This window comes from Trachypithecus francoisi, unplaced genomic scaffold, assembly GCF_009764315.1.
Source record: "Trachypithecus francoisi isolate TF-2019V2 unplaced genomic scaffold, Tfra_2.0 Lachesis_group16, whole genome shotgun sequence".
Lineage (NCBI taxonomy): Eukaryota > Metazoa > Chordata > Mammalia > Primates > Cercopithecidae > Trachypithecus > Trachypithecus francoisi.
Window position 1 is genome coordinate 28,321,453 of NW_022681461.1, and position 18,135 is coordinate 28,339,587.

At 45.1% G+C, this 18,135-nt stretch overlaps 1 protein-coding gene across 3 annotated transcripts in view; it reads left to right on the top strand.

The window, feature by feature from the left end:
- APBA1 (amyloid beta precursor protein binding family A member 1) overlaps positions 1-18,135 on the top strand; it is a 229,298-nt gene that overhangs the window by 193,552 nt on the left and 17,611 nt on the right. Inside the window, exons 5-9 of one of the 3 annotated variants that reach the window (XM_033237135.1) lie at positions 1,274-1,419; positions 11,065-11,097; positions 12,116-12,202; positions 12,810-12,995; positions 16,949-17,128. In XM_033237135.1, the coding sequence (XP_033093026.1) occupies positions 1,274-1,419; positions 11,065-11,097; positions 12,116-12,202; positions 12,810-12,995; positions 16,949-17,128 (632 nt within the window). The remainder of the gene's footprint in view (positions 1-1,273; positions 1,420-11,064; positions 11,098-12,115; positions 12,203-12,809; positions 12,996-16,948; positions 17,129-18,135) is intronic. The other 2 variants (XM_033237136.1, XM_033237138.1) reach the window with 2 other exon arrangements.

Below are 18,135 nucleotides of genomic sequence, written 5' to 3' on the forward strand. Positions count from 1 at the left end.
GGTTTTAATAGTGGGTTAAAATGTATATTTTAGTCTCCCCAGATGTACCACTCAAGGCAAATAAAATACACAGGGCCGGGCGTGGTGGTTCATGCCTATAATCTCAGCACTTTGGGAGGCTGAGGCGGGCAAATTGCTTGAGCCCAGCAGTCCAAGACCAGCCTGGGCAACATGGCAAAACTCCATCTCTACAAAAACTACAAAAATTAGTCAAGCATGGTAGTGCCTGTAGTTTCAGCCACTTGGGAGGCTGAGATGGGAGTATCCCTTGAACCTGGGAGGCAGAGGTTGCAGTGAGCCGAGATCACACCACTGTACTCCAGCCTGAGCAAGAGAGTGAGACCCTGTCTCAAAAAAAAGAAAGAAAATAAAATATGTATGTTTCAATTGCAGATTAAAATGCCTTTTTAAGTGGACTGTTATACAGTTATATGTTAATCACAGACATGTTTTAATTTCGAGTTAGGGCTTACAATTAGAATTACAATTCTAATTGTGGTTAGAATCAGGTGCCCCCAATTAAAATATTTAAAACAGGTTTGACTTAAAAGGCTGGTAAATTAGAACAGAAAATTTGATTTTCCTTGGAATCTGTCTGTGTGTAGGCACAGGCCAAGAACATTATACCCTGTAAGTGAACGAGATTGACAGCACGGGACCGTGGCTTTGAGGTCATGTTATGTGTCTTGCACAATTGAGGTCAGAAGCCATTACAGGAATCCAGACATTCTGAAACAGATATCCTAATTTTCTGATCTATAAATTTGTTTCTTCCATTATGGATTAAATGGAGGAAGAGATATGAATAGGGGGCAAGTAATAGGAATTGCTGTAAAAAGCTTTTCTAAAAAGACAGTCATCTAGTTACTTAACCATTTATCCAGCAAACATCTAGTTGATACCTCCTGGGTGACAGTAAGACACAAGAGAGTCAGAGGTGAATATGACATGGTCTTTGTCCCCTAAGAGCTCAGTCTAACAGGAGAAACAGTATGCTTTATTGGTGAATTTTATGTTCCATATTTAAGTAAATATTTGCATCACTTTCCATGGTAAATGGTTTTAGAGAAGCAAATTATTCTAGAAACTGTGCCTTCTATTTGAAAATGAGGTGTGGGTGCAGATAGACACAGAGAGATGCTTTAGACCAGGAGGTTGGCTCTGCCTCACCTGTGCCAGCGGTGAGGCATGGAAGAGGGGTGATGTGCCATTGAGGGGGTTGGCAGGCCCCGCCCCAGGATGGCTTCCCTCACTGTGGCTCTGTGTGTTACAGTTCCGGGACCCTGTGACCCTGAAGACTTGATCGATGGAATCATTTTTGCTGCCAATTACCTTGGCTCCACCCAGCTGCTCTCAGACAAAACTCCTTCCAAAAACGTGCGCATGATGCAGGCCCAGGAAGCCGTAAGCAGGATCAAGGTGAGGACATCTGGGTGCTCCTGCAGGGATGGTGGGCAGGTGGGGGCACTTGAGCAGTCTACAGCACAGGCCACGGCTCCACATCTAGTTTAGAGGAGAGTGGTTTGAGATGACATCACACAGGCAGTGCTTATCCACGTGCCTGTGAACAAAATTTCCAAAGTCTACTGGAGTCTTTATGTACAAACATGATCTATTTAGGTTGTTATAAATCGCCAGTCTTGAGAAGAAGTACTTATGATCACAATCTTTGAAAAGTTGATATAATGAGGAAGGATGCCATTTTGAGTATTATGTCCCAAGTGCACGACATGTACCACTGGATTTCCACTGACAGCTGGAGGTCAGTGGCAAACATTCATGTTACAGAGTTGGTTCAAACTAGGTGGCATTGCTTTTGAACCAGTCCATCCTGTTCAAGCTAGATTGAACTGGCTTGCTTCAAGGACAGTGAACCCTTTGATCAAATCTAACCTGGCTAGTCTAAGGTCAGTGCAAGGCTAATCCAGTTTAAACTAGTTTGAGCCAGTCATAACATGTTTGAATCTGTTTAATCAAGACATTAAAGGAACGAGCCTGTTTGATCCAGGAGGAACCACTCTCATCTGGTTTAAGTCATTCACAACTAGTTTGAACCATCCAGAACTGGTGTATTCCCATGAATAAATGCAGAAATGCAGAGCTCTAGAATCTCCACCACGATACCAAAGCTACCTAGAATAATGGGCAAACCAGGAGTCCAGGAACACTTAAGGTACATTCATGTCATCCACTCGCCATTGTGCCACCAGTACCTGGAACCACTGGGCAGCCTCCCCGAGCCTTGAGGCCATTGTCACCTAGAGCCCTAGGGACAGCATCATGGTAGAAGTTCAGGACCAGGTATTTCCAGCAAGTTGGAATAGGTTAGGCCTTGCAAGAGTCTGTTTTATCCAGTTTCAACTGGTCCAAATGGATTCTTCCCTCAAGGAGCCACTCCGTATTTCATACCTTCTCTCTCATACACTTCCAGGCTGCACCCTGGTGTTTGTGTGGTAATGTGGAAGGAGAAAGAGGGACAGGTAGACCGCAGTAACTGAGACTCCTTAATCTCGCAATCAAAGAAAAAATTATTCCTTGAGCACTTAGGCATGCAGGGCTGTGCAGGGTCTTGGCAGGGAGGAAAAACAGCAGCTGAGAAAGTGAGATCCTTGTCCTCAAGCTCAGCCAGAGTGCCGCCAGAGTGCAGGGGAAGCCTGCAAATGTGAATACCTCTGACCGCTGCCTTCTGCCTGAGAGGTAGAAAGGAACAGTAAGTGACCAACAATTCCAGGAGGTGCTTGCAGAGGAGAGGCAGTTGGCTTGGGCCTCTTGCCCAGGCTGATTCTTATGATTGTCACGTGTCCAGACTCCACCATGTGGTAAATAATAAGCAGCTCATAGCATCACCAACACCGTAATTATGATGCCCCTGAACCCTCAGCTGTCCAGTTATCCTGCAGTTCCCAGGATGCTGTGTGAACGGCCCCATGTCCCTCTCATGGCTTCCTCCTTAGGCTGCTCACTGCCGCTCCTGCTGCTGGGGCCTCTGTGCGTCACCCACTGATCTGACCACCTCTCTGCACTTGGAGGAAATGCTTCTCCCCCAAGCTCAGAGCTGGCCGTTCCCTTAACTCCTCCTAGGACAGTAAGCCTATGCTGCAACTTTTGACATGTCTACTGATGTTTTTATAAACCAGGGAGGAGTGATTTGCAACTGCCTCAAGAGTGGCTGTTGTCACCACCCTGCTAGGCCAGACCTAGTGTCAGGATTACTGACAGGACCTTTTAGTTCCTTCCATGTGTCAGGGATCCACTCAGCCACTTCATCTGGGGCACACAAACCTTGCCTGTGCCTCAGAGGCCCTGCTGCCATAAGGCCCATTTCTGTGGTGTTTGTCTTCTTCTAGAATTAGCCTCTCCCAGACTGATGGACAGTGGGAGGGTCCAGTTCTTTTAAGGTAAGCCCCACCCCCTGCCCAAAGAGATGTGTCTTGCCCCATGGCTCCCAACAGTACAACTCCCTGGAGACAGTCTGACCTTCATACCTTTTGGGACTTTGAGACTAAACAGTGCTACGGATAGAACTTCACTAGGTTCTTGGGGAGCCGCCCATCCAAGCTTGGCCTAGTTCCCTTTCGCTGTCTTCCCGTTTCTACAAAGTGGTGACATTGTGCCAGAAAGTCTCCCCAAGGTCTTCTCCCTCTTAATTTATTTGTCTTCCAGGCACAGCATTCAAAGCAACAACCCACAAGCCTCTCAGAGAGAACAAGCTGCTTTTCAGGCACAGTCACATCCTATTTTGTACAGAGCAGAGAACTTTAAATCAAAGAGACATAGAGACATAGTTCTGACTCCACGTGCCCCATGGTTACCAGATACGCCACCTGGGTTTCCAGGTGAATGGTGCTCTTAGCTTCCCCAGGTTTGGTGGAAGCCCAGAAGCCTGGTGTGCCTCACTTGGAGTCTCTGATAGACAGGGACTGCCTTCAGAAGATGTGTTTGGAAATGAGTGGGGGCACCTCTGCTTGTCACGGTAACTGGGGGCATTTACTGGGCCAGAGCCAGGTGTGCTCAAGACTCTATAACGTCCAGGGCAGAGCCACAAAACAAAGATTTTATCTCTACCAAAATGCCAAAGAGCTAGTATCAAGGAATGCTACCAGAGCCCATTCAGGCAGATCTTCCAGAATAAAGCTGCAGTCTGCCCCCAAAACAGTACTGAAGACTTCTGAGGTTGAAAACTGCATGTTGCTTTGAGGTTAGTTTTTTCTAGGTTCTATCCATCAAGGTTTCAAAGTTTTAAGGTTCAGGTTTCATTTGGGACACCTTGTTTATTAGCCCTCCGATAGCTTTGGACTCCTACAGATAGAACATTTATGCCTTTCCAGTCCCCTTATGACACTTAGGTAGTGCTGAGATGACCTTACAGGGCAAAAGCAGGCACAGGGCACATCACTTGTACATAAAGCAATGCTCAAGGTACACAGCATCCCTGTACCAAAGCTCATCAGTGCCAATTGTATTGCGAATTATCTTTTCTTATTTCCACAGTGGTGTCCTATAGTGTTGTTATTCCTTCTTTAAAGTCCAGCTGCCTCATAAGAAATCAGAGATTTTACTTCAAAGCTTCCAAAGGATTGGTATCCCAAAGTTCCACAGTTCATTTGAACAAAAAATTAGATGGCTCTGTTGATCAGAACAAGCAAGATAGAGGCTTTCTGATTATAAATACATTTTAGACCTGCCTAGAGCAGAATACGCATCTGGAAAACACATATTTATTTTTACAAGCAAATTACTCTGGCGTGAGGAATTCATTATAGAGTGGTAAAATTAAATGGTTACATTTCACTCATAACTTATAAGTATCAGTTTACAATGTGCATCTATGCATTGGAAGGAACTGTTGCCTGTCATTATTTTCTGCTTCATGTTCCTTTTACGTCTATTAAAATGCTCATCAGATTGGTTGACGTTACATCTAGCTAGAGGCCTTTTCCAAGTGTAAATGGAGATGCCTGTTTAAGGGAGCAATCTCCAAAAAGTGACTGTGTCAGGGAGCGTACATGGACTTCATCAATGCACAGGGGAGCTGGGGGCAAAGAGTGTTGATCCTGAGCAGGCTGGGCTGGGCTCAAGTGGAAGGAGCTTGCACCGGGTGCCCACATGTGCCTGGCAGACACTGCTCTGTAAGGAAGATGGTGCCACGCTGTTTCTGAAAGAGAGACTGACCTTTCAGAACGAGTTATTCTAGGCCACCTTGGCAGAAAGGACACAGAGCATAGCAAAGCTGCAGACTTTATAGCATCCATCCAGGAAAGAAGGAGAAAGAAAAGCTCTGTGGATCTATTTTGCAATCCATTTAGCAATGTCCTTAACCCCAAGCTGATTAGTAATTTCTGGCTTGGCACTTTCACCTAAACAAAGGTGGGGGTAGTTTCCTCCTTTATTTTCTGATTCCTCCTTCTTCCCTCACTCCCTGCAGGGACCCCAGTTTTGTCCCTCTCTTCCTCTGCCTACATTGTTTGTTTGACCAGATGGACGTGGCTGGATGTGAATGAGAACTGCTCACTGCGCGCCCTGGTACTCATGGTGCTTTATCTCTGAACAGACACTGACCTTGAAGCTTAGGTTTCCATTTCAAAGCAGTCTTTAATTTCTGTTCCATTTGTCGATTGTGGTGTCTGCCACTCACATAGTACCAACTGTATACTAAAATTGAACATTGCTCATTGGACTTGGACTTGGGGTTTTGAAAATTACTGTTTTCTTAATTTAACAAAAAACTTACAAGATTCATTTGCCACATGGAGAGAGAATTTGGAGCTGCAGTTTGGCCGGGTATTTTCTACTTAATGTGAAAAGAAACAAAGGAATTTGGCCCCAAATGCCAACTGTTGCTGTGCAGACTCCTGTGATAGGCCCTTTCGGAATGAAAATTAACCAATACGCAGTTCTTGAGCTTGAGAAACTTGCAGTAAAAAGAAGCCAAAAAGAATGTTAGGTAACAATAATACAAGGTAAGCTGAGGGCTCTGAAATTTAAAGGCTTTTCTATCTACCACAACTTAAGAGATGACATATCTGAGCACAATCACAGAATTCGAAGACATCTGCCATTAAATTTTGTTTGTTTGTTTTGGTCTTTGGTCCCTCCCTAATGTGTTCATTCTGCCTTTGTTGGTCATCATTTTTGAGAAGTAATATCCTTCCAGAGAGCCCTCATGTACTTTAGGGGATTGCATTAGAGCTCTGGTTCTCAAAGCATGATCCCCGGACCAGTAGCATCAGCATTGCCTATGAACTTATTGGAAGTAAAGGTTTTCAGGCCCAACCCCAAACCTACTGAATCAGAAAGTCAGAAGGTGGCACCCAGGAGTCTGTGTTTTAACAAGCTGTCCAGGAGATTCCGCTCTGCACCAGCATTTGGGAACCACTGCCTTAGAGAAGGTGGACCCGCCAGTGTGTGAGCATCTTTCCTCCCACTGTGCCCTGCAGCATTCTAGTCAGGCTAAGTGCTTGTCACTAATAGAGTTCCACTGGCAAATGAGCTCAAGAAAATAGATGTCCTTTTTGGATATTTGCTACAGATGTCTTCCTCTTAAAGGCTCTGAGAAGTCCTGCACTAAGAAGATTTCATTCACTTTAACTAGCAGCTCCCATATTACTTGAGCACAGAATACATTGTTACCATGCGATAGATACCTGCTAATTGTCACTATTTGATAGATACCTGTCTTATTGGTAGTATTCTCTGGAACATATTTTGGGAGAAACTTCTAGAGAGAGCTTTGTGCTATATGCTGTCAGTCTTTAATGTGCCCTAGATAGAAACACACCTCTCCCCTAACAGTGTGGGACTCATGCCTACCCCCTATCTAGAGAGAGCCCGACTAGAAGCCAGCACAATGAGTTCACTTGTCTTCCTTGCTCTCCACTGCATCTCTACCTTGCCTTCCACTCTCATTCCCACTTCATTTTCTTTTTTTTTTTTTTTTTTTGAGACGGAGTCTCGCTATCACCCACTTCATTTTCTGCTCTTCAGCCAGAAGATAGGGTGGCCTGCTGAGCCCTACCTGAACCACACAGACTGCTTCGTGTCCATCCACCCAGAGTGTGGTGTTGTGTCTCCATTCTTCCTATGAAGCTTATGCAATTAGATTACAAATGGTATTTAGGTATCTTGTGGTCCATGCATTTTGGCAAGCTGCATTCATTATCAAATATTCATATATCCATCTTAACTAGCCTGTCCCAAAGATCAGATTCTTTCATTCTTTTATGATTGTCTCAAAATTATGATTTCATTGTAGAAGTAAAATATCTATCATTATAGCTTTGCCTAAGTTGTATCATTTCCCAGCTTAGTTGAAAAAGTCTATGATCAGTAAAGTATTAGGCCCTTCACATGCATTATCTCAATCTCATTTACTCCTCAAAATGGATGAGGTAGAGAATATTGTGAGGTAGGTATTGTTCACCCCATGGTATAGACAAATGGAGAAGTTTACAGATGACAAGCTTGCCTCAGTTGCACAACTAGGGGTTTACAGTGGAGTGAGATTGCCAGAATTTGAATCGCTGTTCTGCCACTTCACAGCTGTGTGACCTGGGGCAAGTTAATTAGCCTCTCTGTGCCACATTTCCCTCTTCTGAAAAATGAGGATAACATAATGTAGGCAGAAATGACAACATCTCCTTAACCTCATGTTTCATGGGATTGATCATGGCTTACCACCTAGCAGGGTAGTAGCTCACAGGGGTGTTGTCAGCTTTTACACTGATTTATGGGAAATACTTGGAAGGATTCTGGCACATAACAAGTTCTCAGTAAATGTCAGTGGGGAAAGAAAAGATAGAACAGTCAGGAGCATCCCTGGCACGACTAATCTAGAATGTCTTAACAACGGCAGAAACTCAGTACACATTGTGGATGGAGTAAGTGGGCGGGTGGTGCTGCAGTTTGTCCTTTGCACCACACCCCGCCATGTGGTAAGCCATGATCAATCCCATGAAACACAAGGGTTTAAATAGATGTTGTCATTGCTGGCTTAAAACTGCATGCTGGCCTTACGTTTCTCTTGGACCCCTTTCTGCTACCCTAATTTCTCATTCTGGCTCCAACTCTCCCATCTTCTGTGATGTTATATTTAAATTTTAAATTATAATGTATTGTAGGGTACTTGGATATCATGAGTGATTTAAAGATGGTATTACTCTAAATCCACAGAATATTTTTAACTTCATAAAAACTGTTTCAGGCCAGGTGCGGTGGCTCACACCTGTAATCCCAGCACTATGGGAGGCCAAGGTGGGTGGCTCACCTGAGGTCAGGAGTTCGAGATCAGCCTGGTTAACATGGTGAAACCCCGTCTCTACTAAAAATACAAAAATTAGCTGGGCATGGTGGCAGGTGCCTGTAATCCCAGCTACTCAGGAGGCTGAGGCACGAGAATTGGTTGAACCTGGGAGGCAGAAGTTGCAGTGAGCCGAGATGGCACCACTGCACTCTAGCCTGGGTGAAAGAGCGAGACTCTGTCCCCCCGCCAAAAAAAAAAAGTTTCAGAGTACCTTTCATGAAACTCAGTTTGCCTTTTGGATCCTCTTCCTCAACACCAGTTCCAGGAAAAAAAAAAAAAAAAAAAAAAAAAGAATTTGGGTACTCGAGGGATGGTGGAACCTATTTTCTTTTGAAAGAGTTCTTTCAAATCGGTTCCCTAGAGTTGAATTTTGACCAACAGCTGTTAGGTTTGGTATCCAAAGTAATGGAAATTCCTATATTGCTGCCATATCATTTCAGGAGAGGTCAAGGTCAAACAAACATTAAAGATCTCCCAGCTGTCAGTTATGCAGGTTATAACTGACGCCAGTCAGAACATCCCTGGCCAGTCTCGGATTCCACATGGGAATCCTCGTGGTGTGGCGTGGTATAACATCAGCATACGGTCACTTCCCAGGTGCAGAAATATTTCCACTGCAATGTGCAGCAGTCAGGATGACACAGTTGCTACCTTCAGACTTTTTCAGAGCAGACTATTCACAGTGAGCTCATGGCCACCAGTAAGAACAGCAGGGCATCTGTGCGGGAGTGCGGTTGCCCTAGTTTCCCGGGTGTACCGGAGATTCACTATGTGGTGTCTGGATGGCTGACTCATCCAGTTTCTCTACAATGAGGCAGTATAGGCAACATATTTTAGTCACTAATGAAACAGAGATGTGCTGCTGAGAGCAGAGGAGCTTTTCTACCAGGTGAGTACCCAGGAATATGAGAGAGCAGTTCTTCCTACACCCCAGTCCCATTACCACAACAGCGTCTGCAGTTTGGCCATTGACTCACCATTATTTGTAGAAGATCTGTATAAATAGCAAGCCTTAGCAAAAGGCAAGAAATTGCATCATGACCTAGGTCAATTATAATCATATAACAGCAAACACAAATATAGTGCTTAGAATGTACGAGGCACTGAAGAGCTTTGCATGTATTCATTTTGTCCTCAAAACAGCCCTGTGAGGTAGATACTATTTTTATCTTCATTTTGCAGATGAAGAAACTGAGGCACAGAGATGTTCAGTGGCTTGCCTCAAAGTCACACAGCTAGTAAATGGCAGAGCCAAGACTTGGTTTTGGACAATCCAGCCCCACTCTCTGCTTTAATCAACTATGCTGTCTTTTAATTGTGAGCAAAAGGGAGTATGGTACATCCATTTTTAGTTAGATGTAAACTACATTAATATTACACAAATTTAAGGCAAGAAGTATTACTAGAGATAAAAAGGGAGAACAATGAAAGGATCAACTTATCAAGCAGGCATACCATGCTACATATGTGCATGCCTTATAACATAGCTGTAAGATAAAGTAAAGATTGACAGAATCAGGATACACAGACAAATCCACATAACAGCTGGAGGTTTTGACACACTCAATAAATGATGGAACAAGCAGATTAAAGAACCAGCAAGTACAGAGAAGGTTTGAACAATACTCTTAACCAACTTAATTGACCTAATTGTCATTGATGGAACACTGTCCCCAACAAATACAGAATGCATATGTTGAAGTTCACATGACACATCCATCAAAGTCGGTCATGTACTGGAACATACAACTAAGCCGCAGCATATTTCAAAAGATTGACATACAGACTGTGTTCTCTGAGCACAGTTGAATTAATTCCAAAATCAATAGAAAAAGATAACTAGAGGCCGGGCGCGGTGGCTCGCACCTGTAATCCCAGCACTTGGGGAGGCCGAGGCAGGTGGATCACCTGAGGTCGGAAATTCGAGACCAGGCTGGCCAACATGGAGAAACCCCATCTCTACTAAAAAATACAAAAATTAGCCAGGTGTGGTGGCGCATGCCTATAATCCCAGCTACTCGGGAGGCTGAGGCAGTAGAATTTCTTGATCCTGGGAGGCGGAGGTTGCGGTGAGCCAAGATCACGCCATTGCACTCCAGCCTGGGCAACAAGAACAAAACTCCATCTCAAAAAAAAAATAGTAAATAAAAAATAACTAGAAAATCCCCAAATGTATCAAAATTAATAATACAATTCTAAATAATCCAAGGTTCTAAGAAGAAATTGCAGTGGAAATTTGAAAAAAAAAGTTAATGGAATAATGATTAAGTTGAAACACACAAAAATTTGTGGAATACACCCAAACCAATGCTTAGAGGGAGATTCATAGCTTTGAATATCAGAATAAAGTTTGAAAAGCCATAATTTAAGTTTTTATCTCAGGAAGCTGAGAAGTCAGCAAATTAAACCCAAAGAAAGTAGAAGGAAATAAAGGTCTATGCTGAAATCAGTGAAATAGAAAACCAGGCCTACAATAAAGAAAATTAACAGAACCAAAACTTGGTTCTTTGGAAAGATCAATCGCAATTAAGTATAAGAAGCACCCAACACATTTCCTTTGTCTCACTTCACCACTTCCCACATACTAAATTCTGAATTACGACATTGATTATCTTTAGACTGGGATTTTTAAAAGCCAGTCCTCTTCCCACAGAAACGCTTTATGCCACTATTCAGTATTAGTTTGTCAATTCCCTTTTTGACTTTGAGTCTGTGCAAATTCTTTCTAACTATTCTCCTGTCTCTGTTTGTTCCATGCTAAGCAGATGGCCCAGAAATTAGCCAAAAGCAGGAAGAAGGTGCAGTACAAACAACTTCATCAGCTTGGTGTTATGCCTGTTCTTTTCATTCGTTTCTGTTTTACCTTTTTATATTTTCGTGTTTTTGTTTTCTGCATCCAGCAAGTTTTTGTTCAGATTTCTTTTTGAACCGCCCCATAAGCCAGCATTTCTCAAAACTCAGTTGCCAAAGGTGGCCGTTTTCTGTTGCTCATTAGTCATTTCACTTCAGAGGAACGACAGGGAGCAGATTGGAGATGCTAAATGAATCGTATAGTAGTATGGAAGTTCCAACCATTCAGGAGCATCGATGTGGCAGGGACTTGAGTCTGTTCAATTATAGTTATGCTTTATTTGTGGATTTGTCAGATTGCTGGATGCAAAAAAGAAAACTCGCTAATAACCACACATGTACAGAGTTAAGCCCTAAATGAACCAGACTGCGCTTTTTGGTTGTGGAGCTTCTAGGTGCTTATGAACTACTACTCCTGGGACGTTGAGGCATTGGGGCTCTTTCTTAATGGGGTGGCTTCAGGACTGCTGCTGTGTTGCTGGGGTGGTGTGTAAAATGTAAAGACCCTCTTACCAGAACTGCATCCAAATGGCTTCATTTGCAGCTGCTATGAACATTGTCTTCCATCGGCTCAAGCAGAGGCAAATTCTAAGCGACTTCCCCAAGGTCTTTTGGTATGAGTTTTTTGCCATATTTCTTCAATCTGTTGGGCTCCAAAACCCTTACAGAGAGGGCCACTTGCCATCATCGTTCAAAGAGTGAAATCTACTGCAGTGAGTTACTGCTTCTATAGGGGAGGAAGAAAAGGGGATTCTGCATTTTTCCCTGTAACCTAGAGGTGCTAACTCTTGTCCATGTGTCCATCCTCTGTGTGGTACCTTCAGCTTTGGCAGTTTAAGCCTAGAGTCTGTATAGCTGTTCTGGTAACTGTGTCTTGGTGCGTCTGTGCGAGCTAACCTGACTCCTTCTGCATCTGGGTCAGGGCAGTGTGGTCAAACTTTCTCTTGGTGCATTTTTTCTTCTCAGGCTCCTGAAGGCGAATCTCAGCCAATGACTGAGGTGGATCTCTTCATTTCTACCCAGAGAATCAAAGTGCTGAACGCTGACACACAGGTATCAGCTGGCTTCCACCTTTCCCAGGGGGAAGCTTAGTGGCATCGTAACTCAGAGATGCATGTGTCGGTAGAGCGGCTGTCCCCAGATGCTGGGCCCCAGTGAGCTAGAAGGTGGTGTTCACAGTGCCTGCTGCTGGATGGGGTTTGGGATTGCTTTCTTAAAGCCCAAAACCCCCCTAAGACATGGATGACGTTTAGCATTTTTAGAAATTTTAATCAGAGGATTCATTAATGTGGACACATTCGTCTTTTAAGAAATTGGGTTTAAAATCACTCATACACTCCTGCACACAAAAACAGAAACAGCCATGCCATTTTGTTTTTTTCTGTCTTTTTTTTTTTTTTAACTTCCCCACAAGAGATTCTACTGTTTAGAATTTCTTATTTCTTTTCACCTGCCACAGATCATTTCCTGCTCTTGGTTAGCCAAGGGAAATGCCCTCAGGCCTGGATGGGGATCCATTAATCCCTCAGCATGGGCTTTGCAGTGAGCCCTGGAGCCCACCCTGCATGTGAACATACTTGACCGGCTATGGGGTGGCAGGCGCTCTCTTGGGTCATTAGATGCCGAGCTGGACTTACCCGCCCTCTCCTCCTGCCTCCAGGAGACAATGATGGACCACCCTCTGAGGACCATTTCCTACATTGCGGACATTGGGAACATCGTTGTGCTGATGGCCCGCCGGCGGATGCCTCGTTCCAACTCCCAGGAGAACGTGGAAGCATCCCACCCATCCCAGGATGGGAAGAGGCAGTACAAGATGATCTGCCACGTCTTCGAGTCTGAGGATGTAAGGGTTGCTTCCTTTGATCTCCTTCTGAGTTAGGTTCTCTTGACTTTTCAGAACCTGATTCCGTCTAATTCATCACACATGAAACATGTATTTACTGTGCACATACTGTGTGTCAGGCACTGTTCCAGCACTAGAGATACAAGTCTGAATAAAACAGACAGGGTACTCATCACAAGGGCTGAAAGGAGACAGAAAATCAATAGGTAAATATACTTAATGTAAAATTGGGTAGTGGGGAGTGCTCCACAGACAAATAAAACAGGGTCAAGGGATGGAGGGACAGGGGCTATGTCAGGGAGGGTGATCAACAAAGCCCTCGCTTGAGGAGGTGACCTTGGAGCAGAGATCTGAATAAAGTGAGAATGAGGAAGGAGCAGGTGTGAAGGCCCTGAGTCAGGGGCTAGCTGCGTTTCCCTTTGAGGAAGAGAAAGGAGGCCGAGTTATTAGAGACTTTGGGATGAGGTGAAGAGTGGGAAGAATTTGGCCCTCCTGTAGGGGTTTGAGCAGGTCTGCCCAAGCATGAGGGCATTTTGGGAGGAGAGTTCTTTGTGGTCCAGGACCATCCTCTGGGCTACAGGAAAGTTAGCATCCCTGTCCCTCCCCAGCAAACAACAGCACTGCCTACCCCAGTCCTTAGGAAAAACAGCTCCTCTTCCTGGCACAAAGTCAGTGATTCCTAAGCTCCATTTCTCTGGGTGATGGGGTTAACAGAGAAAATTTGTTTACAACAGAAGCCATTTTTTCATTTGGCCTGCTTTCAGGATTGTAACCCAAGCTGCTAGTGAGGCCACCAGGCTGCAAACTGCATTAGCACCTGAGCTGCTCCTAGGTGCTCCCCTACTTCCCCTCGCCATCCTGGGCCTCAGAAGCTGCCTCCCAGGGGTGGCCACAGCCCCATAGTAATCTTTAACAGCAGAAAACTCACCCACCCCCTGAGGGCCATTGCTTTTGACTGTGCCCATGTTTCCTCCTGACGCAGAGGAATAAGCTGTTTCTCACATGGAGCACAGAGTCCTGATCTGTGAAGAGAAGATGGCATCTTGTAGCCTTGGTTCCTTCAAAGAGGCCATTCTTCTCCAGTACAGCATTCATCTAGCTGCAGAAATTGCCTTCCTCTTGGAAGTTAGGTGTCAGCAGCCATCCTGCTTTTTTCTCCAGGGAACCAGAGCTGTCGGGGCTGTGGGCACAGAGAGGAGATGCCGACACTTACTGTCACCATCCTTTACTGGTCTGGTTCTCTAGAAAGCAGCCACAGGACAAGGTCACTGGGAGGACAGAGTACTTGAAATGCCTCTGCCTGCCATTCTCCCTAGTGTTCCTGTAAAACTGAGGCCAACATGCAAACGGGGGGAAAATGAGTTTTAGGAGGTTCCCACAAAGTTCCAAAAGAGTGAAAATTTGGACTTTTAAGCCTCCTATGTCCTGCAGGCCAGTGAAAAGACAGAGTTACAGGGATCGAGGATCCCTGTAGGCTCCACCACCACCTCCATCTGGCTGGAGCTCTTAGGGAGGGGTTTCTTCTCCTTGGGGTGCCCTTGGGTCCGCCAGGGAAGAAAGGAAAGAATGGAGAAGCAAGAGGTAAGCAAGAGTGGACCTGGAATCTTACCCCTTTGCTTTCACTAGAGCAGGGCCAGAGTGTGCTGGCTCCAGAATTGGGCAAGCTGGGCTTGAGTCCTTCCTCATCCAAGCTGTGCAGTCACTAAGCCTCAGGCTCCTCTTCTGCAGGACGATAGTGCCTCCCTCGCCAGGCTGCTGCGGCACTCTCATAGATATTGCAGTTAAAGCCTGATGTGTGGCACATGGCTAGTGTTCCATAAATCTCAGTAGTCAGTGCATTCACCGGGGACATCCGCTAATGGTGATTGGGAAGTCGATTGGTCACATTCCCAGATATATATTTTTCAGTTTGTCTACATGCACCTCTCTGATGCCAAAAGCAATGCCTTACTCCCGGTTTTACAATAGGTGGACGGTGGTAGTTCTTGATGTGACTTGTAAAGTCACCAGATTCTCACAGTGAGAAAAGTTCAGTATTTCTTTTCCCATAGCCAGCCACATGGAAAGTTCCTGTTTTGCTGTTAATAAGGTGCTTTTAGCAACATTTAGGAAAGATGGGGAAAGAGGAGTGGAGATTAGAATTGTGTTTTTAAAACACTGCTCTAGAGATACTCTGGTTTGGCTTTGTGTTTCTGCCCATCAGAATTTCACAGAGAAGCTGTCCAGTGTGGTGGGCAGGAGGATGGGCTCTGGATTCAGCCCCCAGCCCCTTCTCAGGAATTGTGCAGTTTAACCCCTCAACCTCCATATCCTGGTCTACCCAATGGGGACACTAATACATAATACAGATCCATAGTTCCAAAGTCTAGAAAGCTCTGAGAAACAAAAGGGATTTTTGCAGTCAGGTTACTGATAAACCTGCCTTGCCTGCCAGGAGACCATTTATAGGATTTGTCCAGCTTACCATGAATCTTACACATTTTGCCACAGAAATGTTACTGTGCTCTGTGTACTTCCCCAGACCCTAAGGGAGGTTATGGCACAATGTCCAGTATTTGCACCCTGCTACCTTTCTAAAATTGGAAAAGTTTTGAATTCTGAAACAGAGCCTCTCACATTCCAAGTGAAAGACTGTGGACCAGTCATACTAATAGCTGTCATAGAAATGATATGCAGATTCAGTGATAGTCCTTGTATAGCATTTACTTTTCATAGCATATACCTTGTATAGCATTTACTGCAGCATAGCCACATGAGAAGTGCTCAGTTGCTCTTGGCTGTCTGGATTAATAATGTTGCTTAATTAATGCAGGGAAAAGCCATCAAAGCCCAGTGCAGAAGTCAGTGCCACCTCCTGTAAGCTGTGTGACCTTGAGAGGTTCCTTTGTGTCTCTGGGCCTCCACCTCCTCAAGTGGAAAATGCAGGGTTGGACCAGTCAGAGTTCTCAACTCTGTTAGACCCAGCACTCCCTTTCTACAATAAATATTTTATTAATGACCCATTACTATCCTGAAATGAAATTCATAGCTAATATAACCTCCCCTATTGAAAAATATTTCACAGAATAATCAAATTGTGGCCATAAATGTAATATAAAGGAAAGATAAGTGGAAAGCAAGCTAAAATAAAACCATATTACAATATGTATTAATAAACGCTCTGGCGCAACCATTCTGAAAGGCGTAATGAGGTAGTCAAGATGCTTATACCTACTTGATTAAGCTTGAATGTAGCAGAACACAGTGTGCAGTGGGATATTGTAAACACTTTCTAGTTGATATTTCAAATTGAGGGCTAAATAACACGTATGTGTCTACAAGCACATGCAGAATCACCATGCACGACAGCACAGGTGCAGGTTGATAGGTATGTGATTTATCGGCAGCACAGATACCACAACAGCACTGATGTTGATGATTTTCCAAAGTCATGAAGCTTCCTCCTGGTGAAGTGCTGAATGAAGCAAAATAACATCTTCTCTCAATTCACACGGTATTATTCTTGCAATGGTCGATGTGTATTAGAGTCACACAAAGTCTTTGTGTTTATGTATAAATTGGAGTTGAATCCTAGACTCAGATAACTGTACACAAGTATTGCATGCTCATGAATATCCACTGGGATCTGTGAAGATGATGCAGGGTGTAGAATGACTCATCACTGTATCGAGCTGTTTTTTGCATAGCAGGATATTCAGCATCTTTGACTCCTGTCTGCTGAACGCCGGTAGCTCCCTTATGATCATCATCATCGTCAAAAACATCCCCAGTCGTTCTGAAAACGGCCCCTGGTGGGCACTGGTAGCCCCATGTAGAGCCACTGGCCCAGCAGGCGTGATGTCTAGGGCTTCTTCAAACTCCAGGAGGGCCATTGTTCAGGTGGGAAGTGTGCCAGGCTGCTCACCAGATGCACTGCTCTGCTGACCATCTTTCCTCTCTGGCTGCTGTTCCAGGCTCAGCTGATTGCACAGTCCATCGGACAGGCATTTAGCGTGGCGTACCAGGAATTCCTCAGGGCCAATGGGATTAACCCCGAAGATCTCAGCCAGAAGGAGTATAGTGACCTGCTCAATACCCAGGACATGTACAACGATGACCTGATTCACTTCTCCAAGTCGGAAAACTGTAAAGATGTGGGTACTTTCCTGAAGCTGTTCTCCAGGCTGGGTCAGCTGGGCAGGGGCCTGGAAAGGGGGGCACCCTGCCGCAGAAGTGACGGCAGATCAAGGGTGAGGAGTGCAGTCTTGGCAGGACATCATGAAGTCGCTCACACCCATCTCTTGCTCCCTGCTCTGGGGCCCTGTCATGAAATGCTATTGTGTATAAACAGAGAGGCAGCACATCCTCCGCTCCTGGTCATCCTGAGCTAAGTTTGGGGTGGGTCCCAGAGGCGGATAGGACCTGAACTCTGCCTGTACAAACCCTGCAATCTAGGTAAGGGCACTGAAAAAGTTAAGTGATGGTGCCAGGTACAGGCACTAATCAAAACCAACTGCACTTGGACAAACAGAGAAGATCTCAGGTTTCAGACAAGAGATGCTGTGGTCCTCTGGGGATGACCTGTGGTTTCAGACTGAGCTCTTCAGGAGTGCCTGTAGGAAGATGAGGCTATCCAAACTGGTCTGGCGATCTGGGGATTGTAGGGACAAGCCGGGGGTAGGGTCTATGGAATGGTTGGAAGCCTGGAGGTCAGAAAGTTCCACATTTGTCTGGGGAATGGGGAAGTATGGTTTGGCTAGAGCAGGAGGTGGGCACAGGAAAGGAGATAGATGGGCCTGAGGTCTGAGTCAGGACTGGAGGGCCTGCAAGTCCAGCTGAGGGGTTTGGACTTGATCCCATAGGTAAAAAGAACTTTTAATGAGAAAGTGATCATTTGATCCACTGGGGTCTGTCAGGTGTCTTAGATCAGATTCCCCAGAAGCAGAGCCTGAGGCAGGGATTCTTGTCATGGAGGTTTGTTGGGAAAATGCCTCAGAACAGAAGGGATGTGGGAAGCTTGGTGGTGGGACACCAAGGAAGGGTGTCCCACCCTTCTGCAAGGAGCTTCCTTCTGACCCAGAGGGAAGCTCCATGGCTCAGATTGCAGGACAGATTTGTCTCACCTTGGAGCAAGGGAACTGGCAAGCCTTTGTACCCCATG